General features: G+C 47.0%; 1 protein-coding gene across 2 annotated transcripts in view; it reads left to right on the top strand.

The window, feature by feature from the left end:
* The window catches only part of HSPA12A (heat shock protein family A (Hsp70) member 12A), a 178037-nt gene that overhangs the window by 128568 nt on the left and 32685 nt on the right, over positions 1-16784 (top strand). For both annotated transcript variants that reach the window (XM_027960462.2, XM_027960463.2), the window contains one exon: positions 15489-15574. In XM_027960462.2, the coding sequence (XP_027816263.1) occupies positions 15489-15574 (86 nt within the window). The remainder of the gene's footprint in view (positions 1-15488; positions 15575-16784) is intronic.

The following is a 16784-nucleotide window of genomic DNA, read 5'->3' as shown; positions in this document are numbered from 1 at the left end:
CTGCAAAGCATGGAAAACCTGACTTTTTCTTGTTTCTAGAGGAGGAAATCAGTTATCACAATGAATGGGAAATTCAGAGATCTAGTGGGCTCCAAAGCAGGTATTCAGCAGCTCATAGACCCCCGCCCCCCACACGAAGGATAAATGGAGGTTCTTTCTATGCTGGCTGCATCTTGGGCTGGTGGCAAGATGGCAGCCACAGGTGCTGGCCTCTTGGGCTCAATTGAGGGTCAGGGCATTTCTTTCCCCGGAGCCTCCTTCATGCTCCAAGCTTCATGCTTCAAGACTTCCCTTCATGCTCCATCAGCCAGAATGGTGGGTCACAAACCCATTCCCACATCCATCATTGGAAGGGGATAGGGGTTCCCATGGTTGGTTCAGACTACTCAGGATCTACCCTGGATCTTGGGAAGAGTCACACCTTCCCCCCCCCCCCCAATCATATAAAATTGGCGTTTAGTTAAAAAGGGAGAGGCTTCTCTGGTGGTTCAGTGGTAAAAAATCTGCCTGCAGTGCAGGAGCCACAGGAGACATGGATTCTATCCTTGGATAGGGAAGATCCCTTGGCAACCCACTCCAATATTCTTGCCTGGAAAATCCCATGGACAGAGGAGCCTGATGAGCTATAGTCCTAGGGTCACAAAGAGTCAGACACAACTGAATCGACTTAGTGGATGCGGCTGTACACACAGATCAGTAAGTAACTGAGCTGAGATTTGAACCAGTCCCAACAGGTCCAACACTCCTGAGCTTCACAGCAGTGCCACAGAGCTTCTGCAGCTCCCAGCGGGCAGTGAGGCCTGTGTGCAGTGAATCTTGGTTGAATGCCTTAATCTGTACAGCCTGGCATCTGTTCCTCCCCAGTCCCAATTCCTTTTTTTCTGACCCTCTGTTGATCTTCTATGGAGAAATGGTTGCCTGGCTTCCACTTAAACTCCTCTAGGGATGTGGAATTCAGTACCTTTCCAGGCATTTCCTTCCCTTTTTTGAGAATAAAGTGCCATGGCTGCCTTTCATGGTGCTTTTAGATGAATTAGAAATAGATCTGCTCTGGGTGCAAAAATTAGAATAAGGTGTTCATTCTGGGCAACACAGCTCTTCAGTGCATGGCTTTGGAGGGCCCCTTTGTGGTAAGAAAATGGCACCCCTGCCCAGGGGTGGATGTAGTCCTGCTTGAGAGATTTCCCCCAAGGTGGGTGCCTTTGTGCAGGGCGCAAACTGCGCCACTGTTTGGGGACATTTCTTCTATCAATACACTCCTTAGAGGGGTGTGTAAGGTGCATAAATCTCAGCTCTCAGACCCTGGCAGAGTGCAGCAGGTTAGTGCTTGGGTTCTGGTTTGGGGAGCAAGTGGGCTAAGGGCAGTCCTCCCTGCCTGGAGGTGGCACGGTTCTCTGTATCAGAGGGTTCAGCTAAGGGGAGTGAACCAGCTGTCTGTCTCATCAAACCTTACCGCCCATTCTGCTTCTCCCTCGTCTCCCTTCCCCAGGGACAGACGGTGAGCATCTGGGAGGTGAATGATGCCTGTCCAGGGGAGACCAACAAGCTGGAGTGCTGTTGCCCCTGGCTTTAGTCTCAGTAGAGTCAGTGCCAGCTGTGTTGCGGCCTCTGTGGGTTGAGCTGTCCCAAGGCTGTTTACAATAGAAACTGGGGAAGTCTAAACCCTGGCCTTCCAGGTGCCCAGGCAAATGCAATCTTTTCCTTGGTGGGAGAGTGATTCTTTTTTTAACCTGGTCAGTTCAAAAATGTGCTTCGTTGTATTAAGTTGCTTAAAAAGTTTGTTTGGGTTTCTCCATGAGATGTCACAAAAAGTCCTAATGAAGTTTGTGGCCAACTCAACAGAGGCCGAGAAGGCCTGAGTTTAATTGCCCAGTGAAAAGGACCACGTGGCTTCCCAAGTTCTCCTTGGTTATTCTGAAAGTGCCCCTGAGATGAGCAGATGGCCTGAGCGGGAAGTCAGGGCCAGACAGTCTCCCTTACCCATGGCAGCAAAGCCCTCAGGTTTCCCATCATTAAGAGCTTTCCTGAAGGTTCTGTTTGCCAAGTTTCTGTCTGGTGAGACATTTTATCCTTGATTAACAAGCCCAGAGAAGCCTGATGTAAAGGAAATGCATTTGCTGCCCTTGTGCATAAGTGAGGGCTCTGCCTGTCCCCTGGTATAAGCACATGGCTGTTTTTTCTTAACAGCTGTTAGACCTATTTGATGATGATGGTGGAAAGGATAATAAATACCATCTAGGTAGAGCTTCCCTGATAGCTCAGTTGGTAAAGAATCCACTTGCAATGCAGGGCACCCCGGTTCGATTCCTGAGTCTGCTGGAGAAGGAATAGGCTACCCACTCCAGTATTCTTGGGCTTCTCTGGTGGCTCAGCTGGTAAAGAATCCACCTGCAATGTGGGAGACCTGAGTTTAATCCCTGGGTTGGGAAGATCCCCTGGAGAAGGGAAAGGCTACCCACTCCAGTATTCTGACCTGGAGAATTTCATGGACTGTATAGTCCATTGGGTCGCGAAGAGTCAGACACGACTGAGTGACTTTCACTTTTATAACTTAGGCACATGCCATGCGCCAGGTCTTATAGACATTATTTCATTTATTCATGTGTTATTTGGCAGTGATCCTCACAATGTATCACCATTATCATGATCCCTCCCCTCTCCATTTTCCAGGTGAGAAAACTGAGGTTTGAAGAGGCTCAGTAGCTCATTTCAGGGCATGTCTCTGGGAAGCAGCCGTACTAGGACTTGAGGCTGGACTTTCCTGACTCTGAACCTCTGGGTTATCATAGTTCCTCCCACCCTGGTATTTGCATTTGAAGAATTATTATTTTTGAAGTGGAGAGCCCCATGAGGCTATGGAGCCCAAGGAGGGACAAACCACGTAGTCTTCTGAGCCTGGAGGCAGAGACAGCTGCTGGGGCTTGGAGATGCCCTGTGATTGTGACCCCCTGACTTCCCCTGCTTCCGAAATTGGGATTTACGGTTACACCTCTCTCGTAGTTTCAGCTTTCAAGAGAAACAGTACCTGTGTGGGACCTGGTACTGGGTGCAGGGGTACAGGCTCGGAAGTGGTGAGCTCTGAATTCATTTGAGCCTCATCCAAACAGTGCGGGCTTCTTTCTTAACCTTTTAGACCATACTTAGTCTCTCAGCCATTGAGTGGGAATGATGACAGTACCTCCAGCCCCCTAAACAGCAAGCTTCCTCCATGCGTGTGTGCTAAGTTGCTTCAGTCGTGTCCAATTCTTTGTGGACCCCACTGACTAGCTAACCAGACTCCTCTGTCCATGGGATTCTCCAGGCAGGAATACTAGAGTGGGTTGCCATGACCCCTCCAGGGGATCTGCCCCACCCAGAGATTGAACCCACAACCCACATTTTTTATGTCTCCTGCATTGGCAGGCAGGGTTTGTTTGTTTGTTTGTTTGTTTTTTACACCACTTGGGAAGCCCAGGCTTCCTCCAGCCACACTTGTAAAACTCTTAAGTGAAAGTCACTCAGTTGTGTCCAACTCTTTACAACCCCATGGACTATATAGCCCATGGAATTCTCCAGGCCAGAATACTGGAGTGGGTAGCCTATCCCTTCTCCAGTGGATCTTCCCAACCCAGGGATTGAAGCCAGGTCTCCTGCATTTCAGGCAGATTCTATACCAGCTGAGCCACCAGGGAAGCCTAAGAATACTGGAGTAGGTAGCCTATCCCTTCTCCAGTGGATCTTCCCTACCCAGGAATCGAACCAGGGTCTCCTGCATTGCAGGCGGATTCTTTACCAGTTGAGCTACAGAGAAGCCCATAGTGAAAGTGTTAGTCACTCAGTCGTGTCTGGCTCTTTGCAACCCCACGGACTGTAGCTCTCAAGGCTGTCTGTCCATGCAGTTCTCCAGGCAAGAATACTGGAGTGGGTAGCCATTCCCTTCTCCAGGGAATCTTCCTGACCCAAGGATCAAACCCGGGGTCTCCTGCATTGCAGGCAGGTTCTTTACCATCTGAGCCACCTTTAAAAGCTGCTCTTAGCATGGCATGAAGCTCGCATTCAGTGAGCACCAACCATGACAGCTTTCCTAATAGATTTCTGAGTTTGTGTTCTAATACTTTCAAATTAATAACTTGAGTTTAATAAACTTGTAAAATAGCCTAAAAAAAAAAAAAAAAACCAGACGTAAATATCTGACTCCGTGAAGGAGTTCAGCTCATGGTGAGTGACGGTGGTTATCTATTTCCAAGGGTTTACCTCGTTTGTTCATTGAGATAGTAGTGACAGAGGCCCTGAGAACCTGAATTCCCACTTCTTGGAGAGAAGATGCGCCTGCAAGGTGAGGTCGTTTCTCCAGGCTCACAAGCCGGCGTCCAGGCTCTCCACCTGCTGCGCTGTGTTCTGCATCCTCACCGGGAGCCATTTTGCTTCCTTACTTTAATCTGAGAACGGCGGCCAAGGAGCCAACTTCAGTGTCACTCCTGTTCTCAAGCTGCCCTGATTCTGGGGAGACACGGCCCTCGAGCCTGTGGCCCAGGCTGACTGCTCTGCCTGAACGTGGAGGACACTCTGCCTGCAGCCCCTCCCCGCGGGACACCCCCTCCCTTTCTGGCGTTTGTTCTTTTAGCACAAAGGGTCACAGGGTGACATCGGCATTGGCATCGCTGCTGGCCGTTCCTCAGGCGGAGGGAGGAGACGCCAAGGCCTTCACGGAGGCTTGGGAGCCCAGCGAGTCTGAGCACAGCTCAGAGGGTGTGTCCTGGGCTTGGAGAAACCCTGCCTATCTACGGGGCGGCTCTTGATTTCTCAGAGCGTGGAGGGACCCAGAAGTGTGAGGGGGCAGCCCCTGCCTCCTCTGAGACCCTGAGCTTGCAGAGCTTCTTTCAGTCTAGGAGGCCCTTGTACCTGAAGCTGGGCAGGAGCCCGCCTCAGAGTGGCAGCCGCTCAGCTGGTGGCCGGACGTCTGCTTTGCTGCCTGCAAGGGGATCGGGTGGCACCTGCTGAAATTCAGACTCCTTCAAGGGCTGTCCCCACAGCCCCAGCTCCTGAGAAACCACCTGGACCTGTACCCTTCACCCACTGGTGACCTGGGTCTGAAACATTCCTAGGCCTTTAAAGTCCACATACTAGGTTTAAGTGAACATATATTCTTACTCCCTTGCTCATTCACTTGACAAATGTCTGGAGCACCTACCGTATATGGGCCAGGTGCTTTCACTGATAACACAGCATAAGAAAAACATCAGTCACACCCTCTCAGCAGGAGGGAGATGGACATGAAACTGGTATATGAAAACACCTACTCTTTTATCAAAGTTTAAAGCATACAGAAGGAGGGCAAATAAGGTATTCGGTCCCCCATGAATCTGTCACCAGGTTCCATTACTATCAGTTTGTGGCCAATATCATTTAATCTCTGTCCCTCTCCTCCCGTATTATTTTGATGAGCATCCCAGATATCGTGTTGTTTCATCTGTAAATATTTCAGAATGGTTCGCTAGTGGATAACTACTCTTAAAAATTACATAATTCCACCATTAGCAGTAATTTCTTCATGTTATCAGTGTCTGGTCAGTCTTTACATTTCCAGTTGTCATTTAAATTTTGTTGTTCATCTGAATCATGGTCCATTAAAGCCCCAAGCATTTCAGTGACTGGAGTTGCTGTGTCTTTCTTTTAAGCTATGGCAGTCTATTTCTGGGGCTGATCCAGATGGCCTGCTGACTCATTAGAAATGCCTTTACTCAGCATCTCCAGACCCACCAGAGTAGAAACTTTGAGGGGAGGGAGGTCTGCACATATGTTTTAATAAGTGCACCAGTTGATTCTGATGCACTTCAGAGTTTGAGACCCTTTGATCTATAGTTTCCCCTCCTCCTTGTAACTTATTTCCTGATGAAAACTGGCTGTTGCCCTTAGTGTGTCCACAAGTCTGGGTTTAGCCGGTCAGTCCCCAGGTGCTGATGAGCAAGCTCCTCTCTCCTCTGTTTGGAGAGAACAGAGAAATCTCCTCTCCCACAAACAGAGGGGACTGACTTTCAGAGGGGGAGTTCCCAGGAGGATGAGGTGGAAGTGGGGTGCACTCCAGGCAGGGGAATGGTATGTGCAAAGGTCAGGAGGCTGGATAGAGCACACGTGTTTCAGAGTCTTTAAAGTCCACACAAAAGTGAAAGGACTAGATGGGGTCAGGGCTGAGGGCAATGGAGGGAGATGAGGCTGCAGAGGGTGGTGGAGTGGACTTTTAAAGGTCCGGGTGCGAGCTGTATGCTAGATTTATCCTGTGGGGGATGGGAACAGAAGGCCCTAGCCTGGTCAAGTAATGTGAGCAGACCTCAGCTCTGACCAGCTGCCTCTGACTGCAGAGAATCCTGACTTGGATGGAGAGACTCAGAGTGGGGAGACAGAGAGAGGTGGTGCGGGAACCCTGATATGGGGCCAGCAGGGTCTGGACCAACATTGTGATGGTGAGGTTGCAGAGGAAGGATGACGGTGAGAGATGCTAAGAAGTAGGAATGACAGAGCTTGGGAGTGCGGTGAGAAGGGAAGGAGTAATCTAGGAGATCCCCCTTCTGGGAGCTATGGTGGTTGCATTGACCAAAGGGGACATCTGAGGAGAGATGGATTTCGTCACACATGCACACATGTATGCCTACATTGTTGGGGGTAACTCAGCATGTTAATTACTAATATATCCTGACCCAGGGGAGGCGATGTTTGATGCCTCAATTGGAAAGACCTCAGTGGCCCTCTAAGTCTATAGATTGTCACTGAGTCCACTTTTGGGCACACATAGAAATATCCACCCACCCATCCACCCTCTGTCTACCCACTCAAGCACCCATCTATCCACCCATCCATCCATCCACCCACACAACCACCCATCTATCCATCCATTTATCTACACACCCAATCATCCATCTATCCATCCACCCACTCAGCCATCTACTCACCCACCCACCCACCCACCTAACCACTCATACCCTCTAACCACTCACCCACCCACCCATCCATCCATCCATCCATTCTTCCATATGTCCATCTATCAAACCATTTATCCATCCAACATATACTGAGTGCCTGTAACATGTCATGAGCTGAGGAATCAGAGATAAAGAAGGCATGGCTTTGCCCAGATGAGCCCAGAGTCTGTGAAAGAGAAGCCAAGTGGACAGAAGTATCTTAATACTGTGTATGGGGTGATCTGGTGGAGCCTCTCCAAATGCTGGGTCCTAGTGGGCAGGGGCTATGAGGTTGCCGCATATAATTCGTGAAAATTAATAGGAAAGCTTGTTGGTTTATAAGGCATTTCCTCAGCTCCACATGTGCCTGTGAACTTGTGGTTAAGAGAGAAATTATGAACTGTGCCCCACTCATGGTCTGAGGTTGCAGGAACTTGGGGATCTCACTGCCTCTGGGGAAACCTCACTGCTCAGGTCTCTCTCACTGGGGCATCTCATCTCCTCAACCATTTAGTGACGGGGAGGGTTACTGGAAAATGCTGCTCAGTGTCAGGATGGGTTGATGCAGGCCCACACTGCCTGATGCTGTTTTTTTCTGCCACTGTAAATGCTTATTTCTGTAATTATTATTCAGCATTTAGAGAGGAGCTATTTTACACTCAGTGTTCTTTGAAGCTTGGAGGGTCTCCTGGTTCACACCAATAAAATTTCCATTTACTCTGAACATCAACCATGGTGATTAAAAAAAAAAAACCCATAAATTATTTACTGAAATGGAAGTTGAGTTTACGGTAATAATGCATTAGTTCAGCTAGCCATGCAGTCTGTTACAGGGTAATAAAAAATTTTTATTTTCCTTCTTAAAAGGTATTTGCCAGTAACCTACACATGACCTTGGACTGATCAATTTTCAAAGATGATACTAAAAGGAGGGGATATAAGGAGAAAGAAAGGGAGAGCTTTTTTTTCAAAGAGCCTGATTTTAGGCAATTGTCAGCAAATACCTGTTGTTTCACTGTTACAGGAGAAAAGAAATGAGCATATATATCACAGTTTTAGCAATCTTAAGGACTAGATCTTAAAAACCCTTTGGAAGTTCAGCATTTGTGTGATAGAACATAAATCTGAAAGCTAGCAAGGAGGCCTGTTTGAAAAATCTGGGGAGTCACCATTGTTTGAGACCACCTGTCATTTTGTATGAGCCTGGAGCCTTGTAAAATAACGTCAGCCCAACGGTTCTGTCTTCATCTTTTAAAATGTATTTATGGAGCAGGATCGATTTAATGTATCTCAGAAAGTCCACGATTCTGCTCACGGCCGTTTGCTGACTAATGTCTCCAGCAGAGAACAGCAAGCACATTCATGAATTATGGCTGTCCCTGAGGTTTTTTGTCGACTATTTTTTATTTTAGGAGCATCTGCTTTGATTAAAGCCATTAGAGCCAGGAGCAAATAAAAAGGTGTCTGGCTTTTACAGCCTTGCATTTTATAGCAGGAACTCTGATGAAGCCTGTATTTTAATTATTACACCGTTAAGGCAAGTGATGAGTATTAACCTCACAAGTTCAACTAGTTCCTCCTCTGTCACCTGCTTTGGGGTCTAAAAAATCCTGTGGCAGGAGACTTGTTGGTTGAGTCCAATTTTTACTTACTGATATCCTCTACTTGGCTGCATAAATATTTTCATTTATTTATATATTCCTCTTTGCTGCAAAAATTATTTTTTAAGTGACTTGGTTGAAGAATGTTTTGGGGGCCGAGTCATAACTTAAGAGTGAACTTAGGAACACGTGTGTTTATTTATTTAAAATGTTACAGATACTCTTTCATTATTTTTCTTTTTTAAAAAATTATTTTAAATTGGAGGATAATTGTTTTACATTATTGTGTTGGTTTCTGGGATACATCAACATAAATCAGCCATAGGTATGCATATGTCCCCTCCTTCTTGAACCTCCTTCCCACCCCATTCACGCCCTCCAGATTGTCACAGAGCACTGGGTTGAGCTCCCCATGTTATATGCAACTTCCCATTCGGGTCAGTTCAGTTCAGTTCAGTCACTCAGTCGTGTCCAACTCTTTGTGACCCCATGAATCGCAGCACACCAGGCCTCCCTGTCCATCACCAACTCTCGGAGTTCACTCAAACTCACGTCCATCGAGGCGGTGATGCCATCCAGCCATCTCATCCTCTGTCGTCCCCTTGAAGAATTTTCCACAGTTTATTGTGATCCATACAGTCAAAGGCTTTGGCATAGTCAATAAAGCAGTTAAGTTCAGTCACTCAGTCGTATCTGACTCTTTGCGACCTCATGAATCGCAGCATGCCAAGCCTCCCTGTCCATCACCAACTCCTAGAGTTCACTCAGACTCGTGTTCATCGAGTCAGTGATGCCATCCAGCCATCTCATCCTCGGTCGTCCCCTTCTTCTCCTGCCCCCAATCTTTCCCAGCATCAGAGTCTTTTCCAATGAGTCAACTCTTCGCATGAGGTGGCCAAAGTACTGGAGTTTCAGCTTTAGCATCATTCCTTCCAAAGAAATCCCAGGGTTGATCTCCTTCAGAATGGACTAGTTGGATCTCCTTGCAGTCCAAGGGACTCTCAAGAGTCTTCTCCAACACCACAGTTCAAAAGCATCAATTCTTCGGCACTCAGCCTTCTTCACAGTCCAACTCTCACATCCATACATGACTACTGGAAAAATCATAGCCTTGACTAGATGGACCTTAGTCGGCAAAGTAATGTCTCTGTTTTTGAATATGCTGTCTAGGTTGGTCATAACTTTTCTTCCAAGGAGTAAGCGTCTTTTAATTTCATGGCTGCAGTCACCATCTGTAGTGATTTTGGAGCCCCCAAAAATAAAGTCTGACACTGTTTCCACTGTTTCCCATCTATTTCCCATGAAGTGATGGGACCAGATGCCATGATCTTCGTTTTCTGAATGTTGAGCTTTAAGCCAATTTTTCACTCTCCACTTTTACTTTCATCAAGAGGCTTTTTAGTTCCTCTTCACTTTCTGCCATAAGGGTGGTGTCATCTGCATATCTGAGGTTATTGGTATTTCTCCCAGCAATCTTGGTTCCAGCTTGTGTTTCTTCCAGCCCAGCCTTTTTCATGATGTACTCTGCATATAAGTTAAATAAGCAGGGTGACAATATACAGCCTTGACATACTCCTTTTCCTATTTGGAACCAGTCTGTTGTTCCATGTCCAGTTCTAACTGTTGCTTCCTGGCCTGCATACAGATTTCTCAAGAGGCAGATTAGGTGGTCTGGTATTCCCATCTCTTTCAGAATTTTCCACAGTTTCTTGTGATCCACACAGTCAAAGGCTTTGGCATAGTCAATAAAGCAGAAATAGATGTTTTTCTGGAACTCTCTTGCTTTTCCATGATCCAGCGGGTGTTGACAATTTGTTATCTGGTTCCTCTGCCTTTTCTAAAACCAGCTTGAACATCTGGAAGTTCACGGTTCATGTATTGCTGAAGCCTGGCTTAGAGAATTTTGAGCATGACTTTACTAGCGTGTGAGATGAGTGCAGTTGTGCGGTGGTTTGAGCATTCTTTGACATTGCTTTTCTTTGGGATTGGAATGAAAACTGACCTTTTCTAGTCCTGTGGCAAACTTCCCATTAGCTACCTATTTTATATATGGTAATGTATATATCAGTATTTCAATGTTACTCTCTCAGTTCGTCCCGCCCTGTCCTACCCCTGCTCTGTCCACGAGTCCATTGTTTATGTCTGAGCCTCTATTTCTGCCCTGCAAATAGGGTTATCAGTACCATCTGTCTAGATTCCATATATACGCATTAATACATGACACTTGTTTTTCTCTTTCTGACTTGCTTCACTCTGCATAACGAGCTCTAGAGGAAAACTGAGATTTATTTTTATATTCACTAAACTAAAAAAGATGCAGAGTAGGTAAATGACCTAAGTAATGGTAAATCATCTATGACTAATGTCAAAAAGACCTGAGGATTATTTTCTGGTGGTAGAAAGCTTCCGGTCTCTTCCTCCTCCACTTAATTCTATGGCTGGTACTTCGCATTCTTGAAATAGTCTGTGTTTTTCTGATTCCATGATTTGAAATCATCAAATCCCTCTATGTTACTGCATTTCAGGGTACTTAGTGCTTGAAATGGAAGATGTTTTGAGGATCTGTTTAATCTAGTTGAAACAGCAGAGTAGGTATTTCTTAGAACTCCCAGATGCCTAGGCTCTGCCCTGGACCACACTTCTGGTAAAGCATTTTTTCTTTAATCTGTTTTACCAGCACCTATCCCTACCTCTGCAGATGGGCATCAGTTTTATTTTCATCCGTTTCCTTTCTCTCTTCCAAACCTGCGCTCTAAAATTCTCTATTCTTGTCAGACTTTTAGCATTGCCTTTCTCCTCTGCTCCTGAAATGCCCAAGTCACTCCGTGTATACTGAACTGGAATATCGTGTAGGTGGGAGGCATCTCAGGGCAGATGTTATTATATAGGCTTTACAGAGAAGCATAAACAGGGTCACAATTAATGACAGTTGGTGTTTCTTACTGTAGATAATGGCCCAGGTTTAACTGGTAGCCAGAATACACAGGACGTACCTTGTGTGCTAGACATTCCATGTTATCAACTCTCTCTTGCTGCTGCTGCTGCTAAGGCGCTTCAGTCGTGTCTGACTCTGTGCAACCCCATAGACGGCAGCCCACCAGGCTCCCCCGTCCCTGGGATTCTCCAGGCAAGAACACTGGAGTGGGTTGCCATTTCCTTCTCCAATGCATGAAAGTGAAAAGTGAAAGTGAAACTGAAAGTGAAGTCGTGTCTGACTCTTAGTGACCCCATGGACTGCAGCCTACCAGGCTCCTCCATCCATGGGATTCTCCAGGCAAGAGTACTAGAGTGGGTACTATTAGCTTAGATCTGCCAGTTCTCCACAGAACAACAGATAATATTCCACTGACCCTGTTGTGTTTCTTTTTAATCACCTATTAAGTGAAAGCTCTCAAGATTGGTTGGCATTGAAGCATAGGTAGCCAGTGGAAATGTGCTGTGTGCCACAGGGAGCTGAAACCCAGTGCTCTGTGACAACCTAAAGAGGTGGGATGCGGTGGGAGGTGGGAGGGAGGTTCAAGAGGGAGGAGACATACCTGTGGCTGATTCATGTTGATATATGGCAGAAATCCACATAACATTGTAAAGCAATTATCCTCAAATTAAAAAGAAATACGTTAAAAAAAAAAAAAGATTGGTTGGAATTATTAGCACATCAGAAAACAACACATCCCTCAGGGGCTAAAGTAGTCATTTCCATATTCTTTTCCCTAAGAATCTTTGAGCACCTTTGACATCTTAACTAGTTAAAAGAAATATTAGCTTGAGAACAAAGTCGTCACTGCAGACTCTGTATGTTCCTGTGGTGGATCGATGCACATAAACTGGTGAATTATCGTTGATTTGGGATCTATAGGGCTACAGATATGGGCGTGCTTCATATGCAAATGTCTATAAAGATCTTACTCCTCCATACTCTCCATGCAAATCAGTTTTAAATCACCACACAATGTAGCTGCATTTTAATTTCTAATGGAGAACAGCCGTGAAGTTCAATTGCCTCTAGGCCTGGCTGAGCGATCATGTCAAATGATTTATTTCCACTGAACCAGAGGCAGCAGGGTGGGAGGGAGATAGAAGGAGGTACTGGGAGAACCAAAAAAAAATCTTTGATTCTTGTCCTCACATATCCCGGAGTCCTCCTGGGGCCCAAGGCATGTGTTCTGGGTGTGGCCCAACACATGTTCTTTTACAAGCCAGTGGTCCATGCTCTGAGAAGGGCTGAGTGATGGGATAATTAGAACCAAGCAGTCAGCGGGGTGGATAGTTTGTCTGCTGATAATAGCTTGTTTGCTAATTGCCAACACCAGATTTTCTGGGCAATTAGACATTTGGTTTCCTCCAAGACCTTCTGTGCAAATATGGACACATGGCCCCAGGCCTTCCAGGTAGCAGGTGGAGAGAGGGTGGCTCCCGGTACAGGATGGCATCTCTCTAATGCCACCTGCCCCAGGGGTGGTAGGGGCAGGGCAGACTTCTCAGTAGTAGAGATGCTGAACTTCCCCTGCTTTTATGGAAGGAGGTACCCTGTACTGGGTGATGAGCAAAGAAGCTGAAGTTTGTGGGCTGGTCCAGGAGCCAGGCTTATGTCTCCATTTTCTTTTCAAGAGCATTGAGCCAGGATGCTAGTAGAACCTGAAACTGCTTCCTCTCTCAGATGAGCAAGTTGATTTTTTTAAAATAATTTTTCTATTGTGGTAAAGCATATATAACATAAAATTTTCCATTTTAACCATTTGAAGGTGTGCCAATCAGTGGCATCAATACATTCACAATGTTGTGTAACCATTAGTACTCTTTCTAAAACTTTTGCATCATCCAAAATGGAAATTTTGTATTCCCCATCCGTCTTTGCTCCCTCAGCTCCTGACTACCTCTAATCTACTGTCTGTCTCTATGAATTTGCCTATTCTGTTTTCGTATTGGCTATCTACATTTCATTTGCCTGTTCTGAGTATGAGATGATGTTTGTCCCTTTTGTGTCCAGCTTATTTCACTTAGCATAACTTTTTCTGGTTCATCCACAGTGTATCATCTATAAGAATTTCATTCCTTTTTACAGCCGAATAATAATCCATTGAATGGATGTACCGTATTTTTGTTATCCATTTATCTGTTGATGTTTACTTGGGTGGTTTTCACTTTTTGGTTTTTGTAAATAATGCTGCAGTGAACGTGCACATACAAGCATCCTTGTTTTCAATTCTTTTGGGTAGGTACTCAGGAGTGGAATTCCTAGGAAAGGATTGGGTCTATGGTAAGACTATATCTCACATTTTAAGAAACTAGCAAACTGTTTATCACAGCAGCTGTACCATTTTGCATTCCCACAAGATATATACAGGGGGTTTCAATATTTCCACATCCTTGCCAGCATTTGCTATTTACTTAAAAAATATATATATATTATAGCCATCCTAGTGAGTGTGAAGCAGAATCTCATTGTGGTTTTGATTTCCCTGTTGACTAATGAGTTAAGCCTCTTTCACGTGCTTATCAACCATTAGCTTCTCTGGGGAAATGTCTGTTTAAGTCCTTTCCCCCACAGGTTGATTTTTGGTCTCTGTACTTGCTTCTGTGCCTTTCTCCCAAAGGTTGGAACTGAGCCTCATCGGGAGGAGAGGGAACAGATGCCTGCAGAGTGGGGAGGTGGCTGTGCAGATTCGAGGCTTTGCATTCCCTCGTTCATGATTCCTTTTATTCCCTCAACTCGTTTGGCACCCACTGTAATGATGCTGTTTGAGTTCTCACCAAGCAGGAAAAGAGATCAGTAAGCGCGTGGGATTAACCAAAGTGATTTGGCAGCAGACGCAGATGGAGCCACTCCTGGTGCCTTCCCAGAAGCAGACGGGTCTTTCTCAGATACCTCATAGACTCTGGGTTTCCTTGACCACATATTGTTGTGGCAAATTACTCATTTTTTTCCCAGCAAGTAATTAGTCTATATACTGAATGGAGCAGTATTTGCAGAACTCCTTGGATGGTACCTGGGACTTGTCGATGCCAACAGCCTGGCCATCACCTCTCCAAGGGAAGCCCACCATCCTTGATCTGCTGCCCTGAAGGATCCCAGTCCCGGGCAGTGGGCAGGGAGAGGGGATGGAGCTTCCAGCACTGACTAGGGCCGGGGACAACTCCCCTGTGGGAACTCATCCCTGGGGGAGAGCCATGGGGCTCTGGCAGGGTTTCAGAAGTTGTCTGAATAATTGGAAGAGCAGCAGGGGAATCGACCAAATGATGTTCAGGCTGCCTCACTCCTGGCTCTTTTCTCTCTTGACCTCTGTCTGTTGTGGGACCCTGACTGTGGGCCCAGGAACGCTAATCTATCTGTGGTTTTTCTTACTGAATGTCCAAACCCTTCAGCATTGCTGAAGCAAGCGAGTTCCCTGTGTTCTGGCAGGGCCTCATGCAGAAAGGAGGGAGGAGGTGATGCCTCTACTAAGCAAAGAAGTTTTGGAAGTCGAACCCCTGTCCTCTGTTCTGGTGATTAGGGTTGTTAATCTTGGATGGGGTCCCATAACCCTTTGGAAACCTGAAGGCTGTGGATGACCTTCCAAGAAAATGAACGCAAAATTTGCATGTCATCTCAGGGGGGCTACAGTCTTCTCTGGTCCATACAGTGGTGCCTGGGTTAAGAAAGGGCTCTACAGAAGGTAGGTTTAGGGACTGGGCAGCCTCTGTGCTAAGTGCTGAGAGATTGACTGCACTTAGTGAGAGGCTTGGTGGTCACTGGGAGAAGAGGAGCATCTCATTTGTTCAAGTTTTAAATACCAAATATGGGGCAACCAGATCAGATACCCTACTGTTCTGGGCGGAGTTCAGCCTGGCCCCATATAAGCTGGCTTTCTAAGGATGAGAACACTCCCTGCAGGAGCAAAGCCACGCAGTCCTCATTTCAGCTCTCCAGCTCAGCCTGCATCATCTCTAAGGATGCACTTGTCTTTCCTTTCAGAAACGGCCCCCACGTCTGCATATTCATCTCCAGCCCGGAGCCTGGGGGACACAGGAATAACACCTCTGTCCCCTTCCCACATTGTGGTAAGAAGCATGTATGTGTGGGGGGAGGGGGTAGGGAGGGGGGAATGTATGTGCTGATCACCTTTGCTTTCTGAGTCGGCTTTCCCTACTCTGGGTCAGAAAAGGCTTTCCGTGGTGTGACTGGTGCTTCTGCAGCCATTGGCCTGGGTGTGGATAACATGAGCAGGCAGGGGGGAGCATCTCTTTAAAGATTCAGGGTTCAGAGACTGCAGGGCACCCTGCAGATGCAGCCACATCTGGCCGGTGGGCGAATCAGTGAAAAGCAGTGGTTTTTCCAGTGCAGTTAAGTGCTGTGACCAAAAGCTGTGGCTGTAGCTGCTTCTGTACCAGCTTGCCTGGGCGGTGTGGGGGTGGCTGGAGGGGGTGTTGGCAGGGGGGCGCTGGAGACTGGGCATTGGTTCCCACGTTGCCCCAGATGGATATTGTGGGACAGCTGTTCAAGGTGCTCACGTGTAGCCAACCAGAGAGAAGTACGTGGAGGGAAGGGCGGTTTTATATGAGCTGCTCAGACCTGCAAAGAAGACACTGCTGAGAACTTCAGAGCCATCACTGAGGAGGGACGCCAGCTTGTCCTGGTTTTCCCGGCACTGTCCTGGCTTCCATGGAAAGGCCTGCATTCTGGAACTCCCTCTGGCTTGGGAAAACTGAGACGCTTGGGCACCGAAGAGCCGGGTCCTCTGGTTTTCAAACTCTGTACCCCGAGGGTTCCCTGGAAAAGCTTCAGGGTCACCTAAGGGGATGGGGCGCAGTGTGACGAAAGGCCAGGTAGGTGGGGCTGGCACCCCCTGCTCTAACCAATCAATACTCTTCAGATCCCAAATTGATTGGTATAATTTGAAGTTCTGTGGTTGTTGATAAGGAAGTCTAAATCTGGAATGACTTGACCTGCTCACTTGACAGACGAGGAAAGGCTCTGGGCCCCAAGGGTCACATGGCTGACTGTGGCAGGACTGGGCAGGGTTCCTGGTGTGCTGAGCCCTACACCCCTGCCCCACACACCCAGGCAGATGGAGGGGTCATCTGGCACGTACACAGGGCACAGCTGAGCAGGGTCTGGAGGTCTGTGTAGGGCCTGGGGGAGGCCAGTAGGGGGAAGGGGAACCACTGGCTTCTGGTTCAAATGGAAGCGTTTCTGTAATTTGCCACGTTCATGCATGGTTGATAAAGGATGTGGTGCACATGTGTAGGCAGGTGACCTCCCCAGTGACCT

The sequence above is a fragment of the Ovis aries genome, chromosome 22, assembly GCF_016772045.2.
Source record: "Ovis aries strain OAR_USU_Benz2616 breed Rambouillet chromosome 22, ARS-UI_Ramb_v3.0, whole genome shotgun sequence".
In the NCBI taxonomy this organism is placed as follows: domain Eukaryota; kingdom Metazoa; phylum Chordata; class Mammalia; order Artiodactyla; family Bovidae; genus Ovis; species Ovis aries.
The sequence above is the reverse complement of the archived record's forward strand: the minus strand, read 5'-3'. Positions and strand labels throughout refer to the sequence as shown.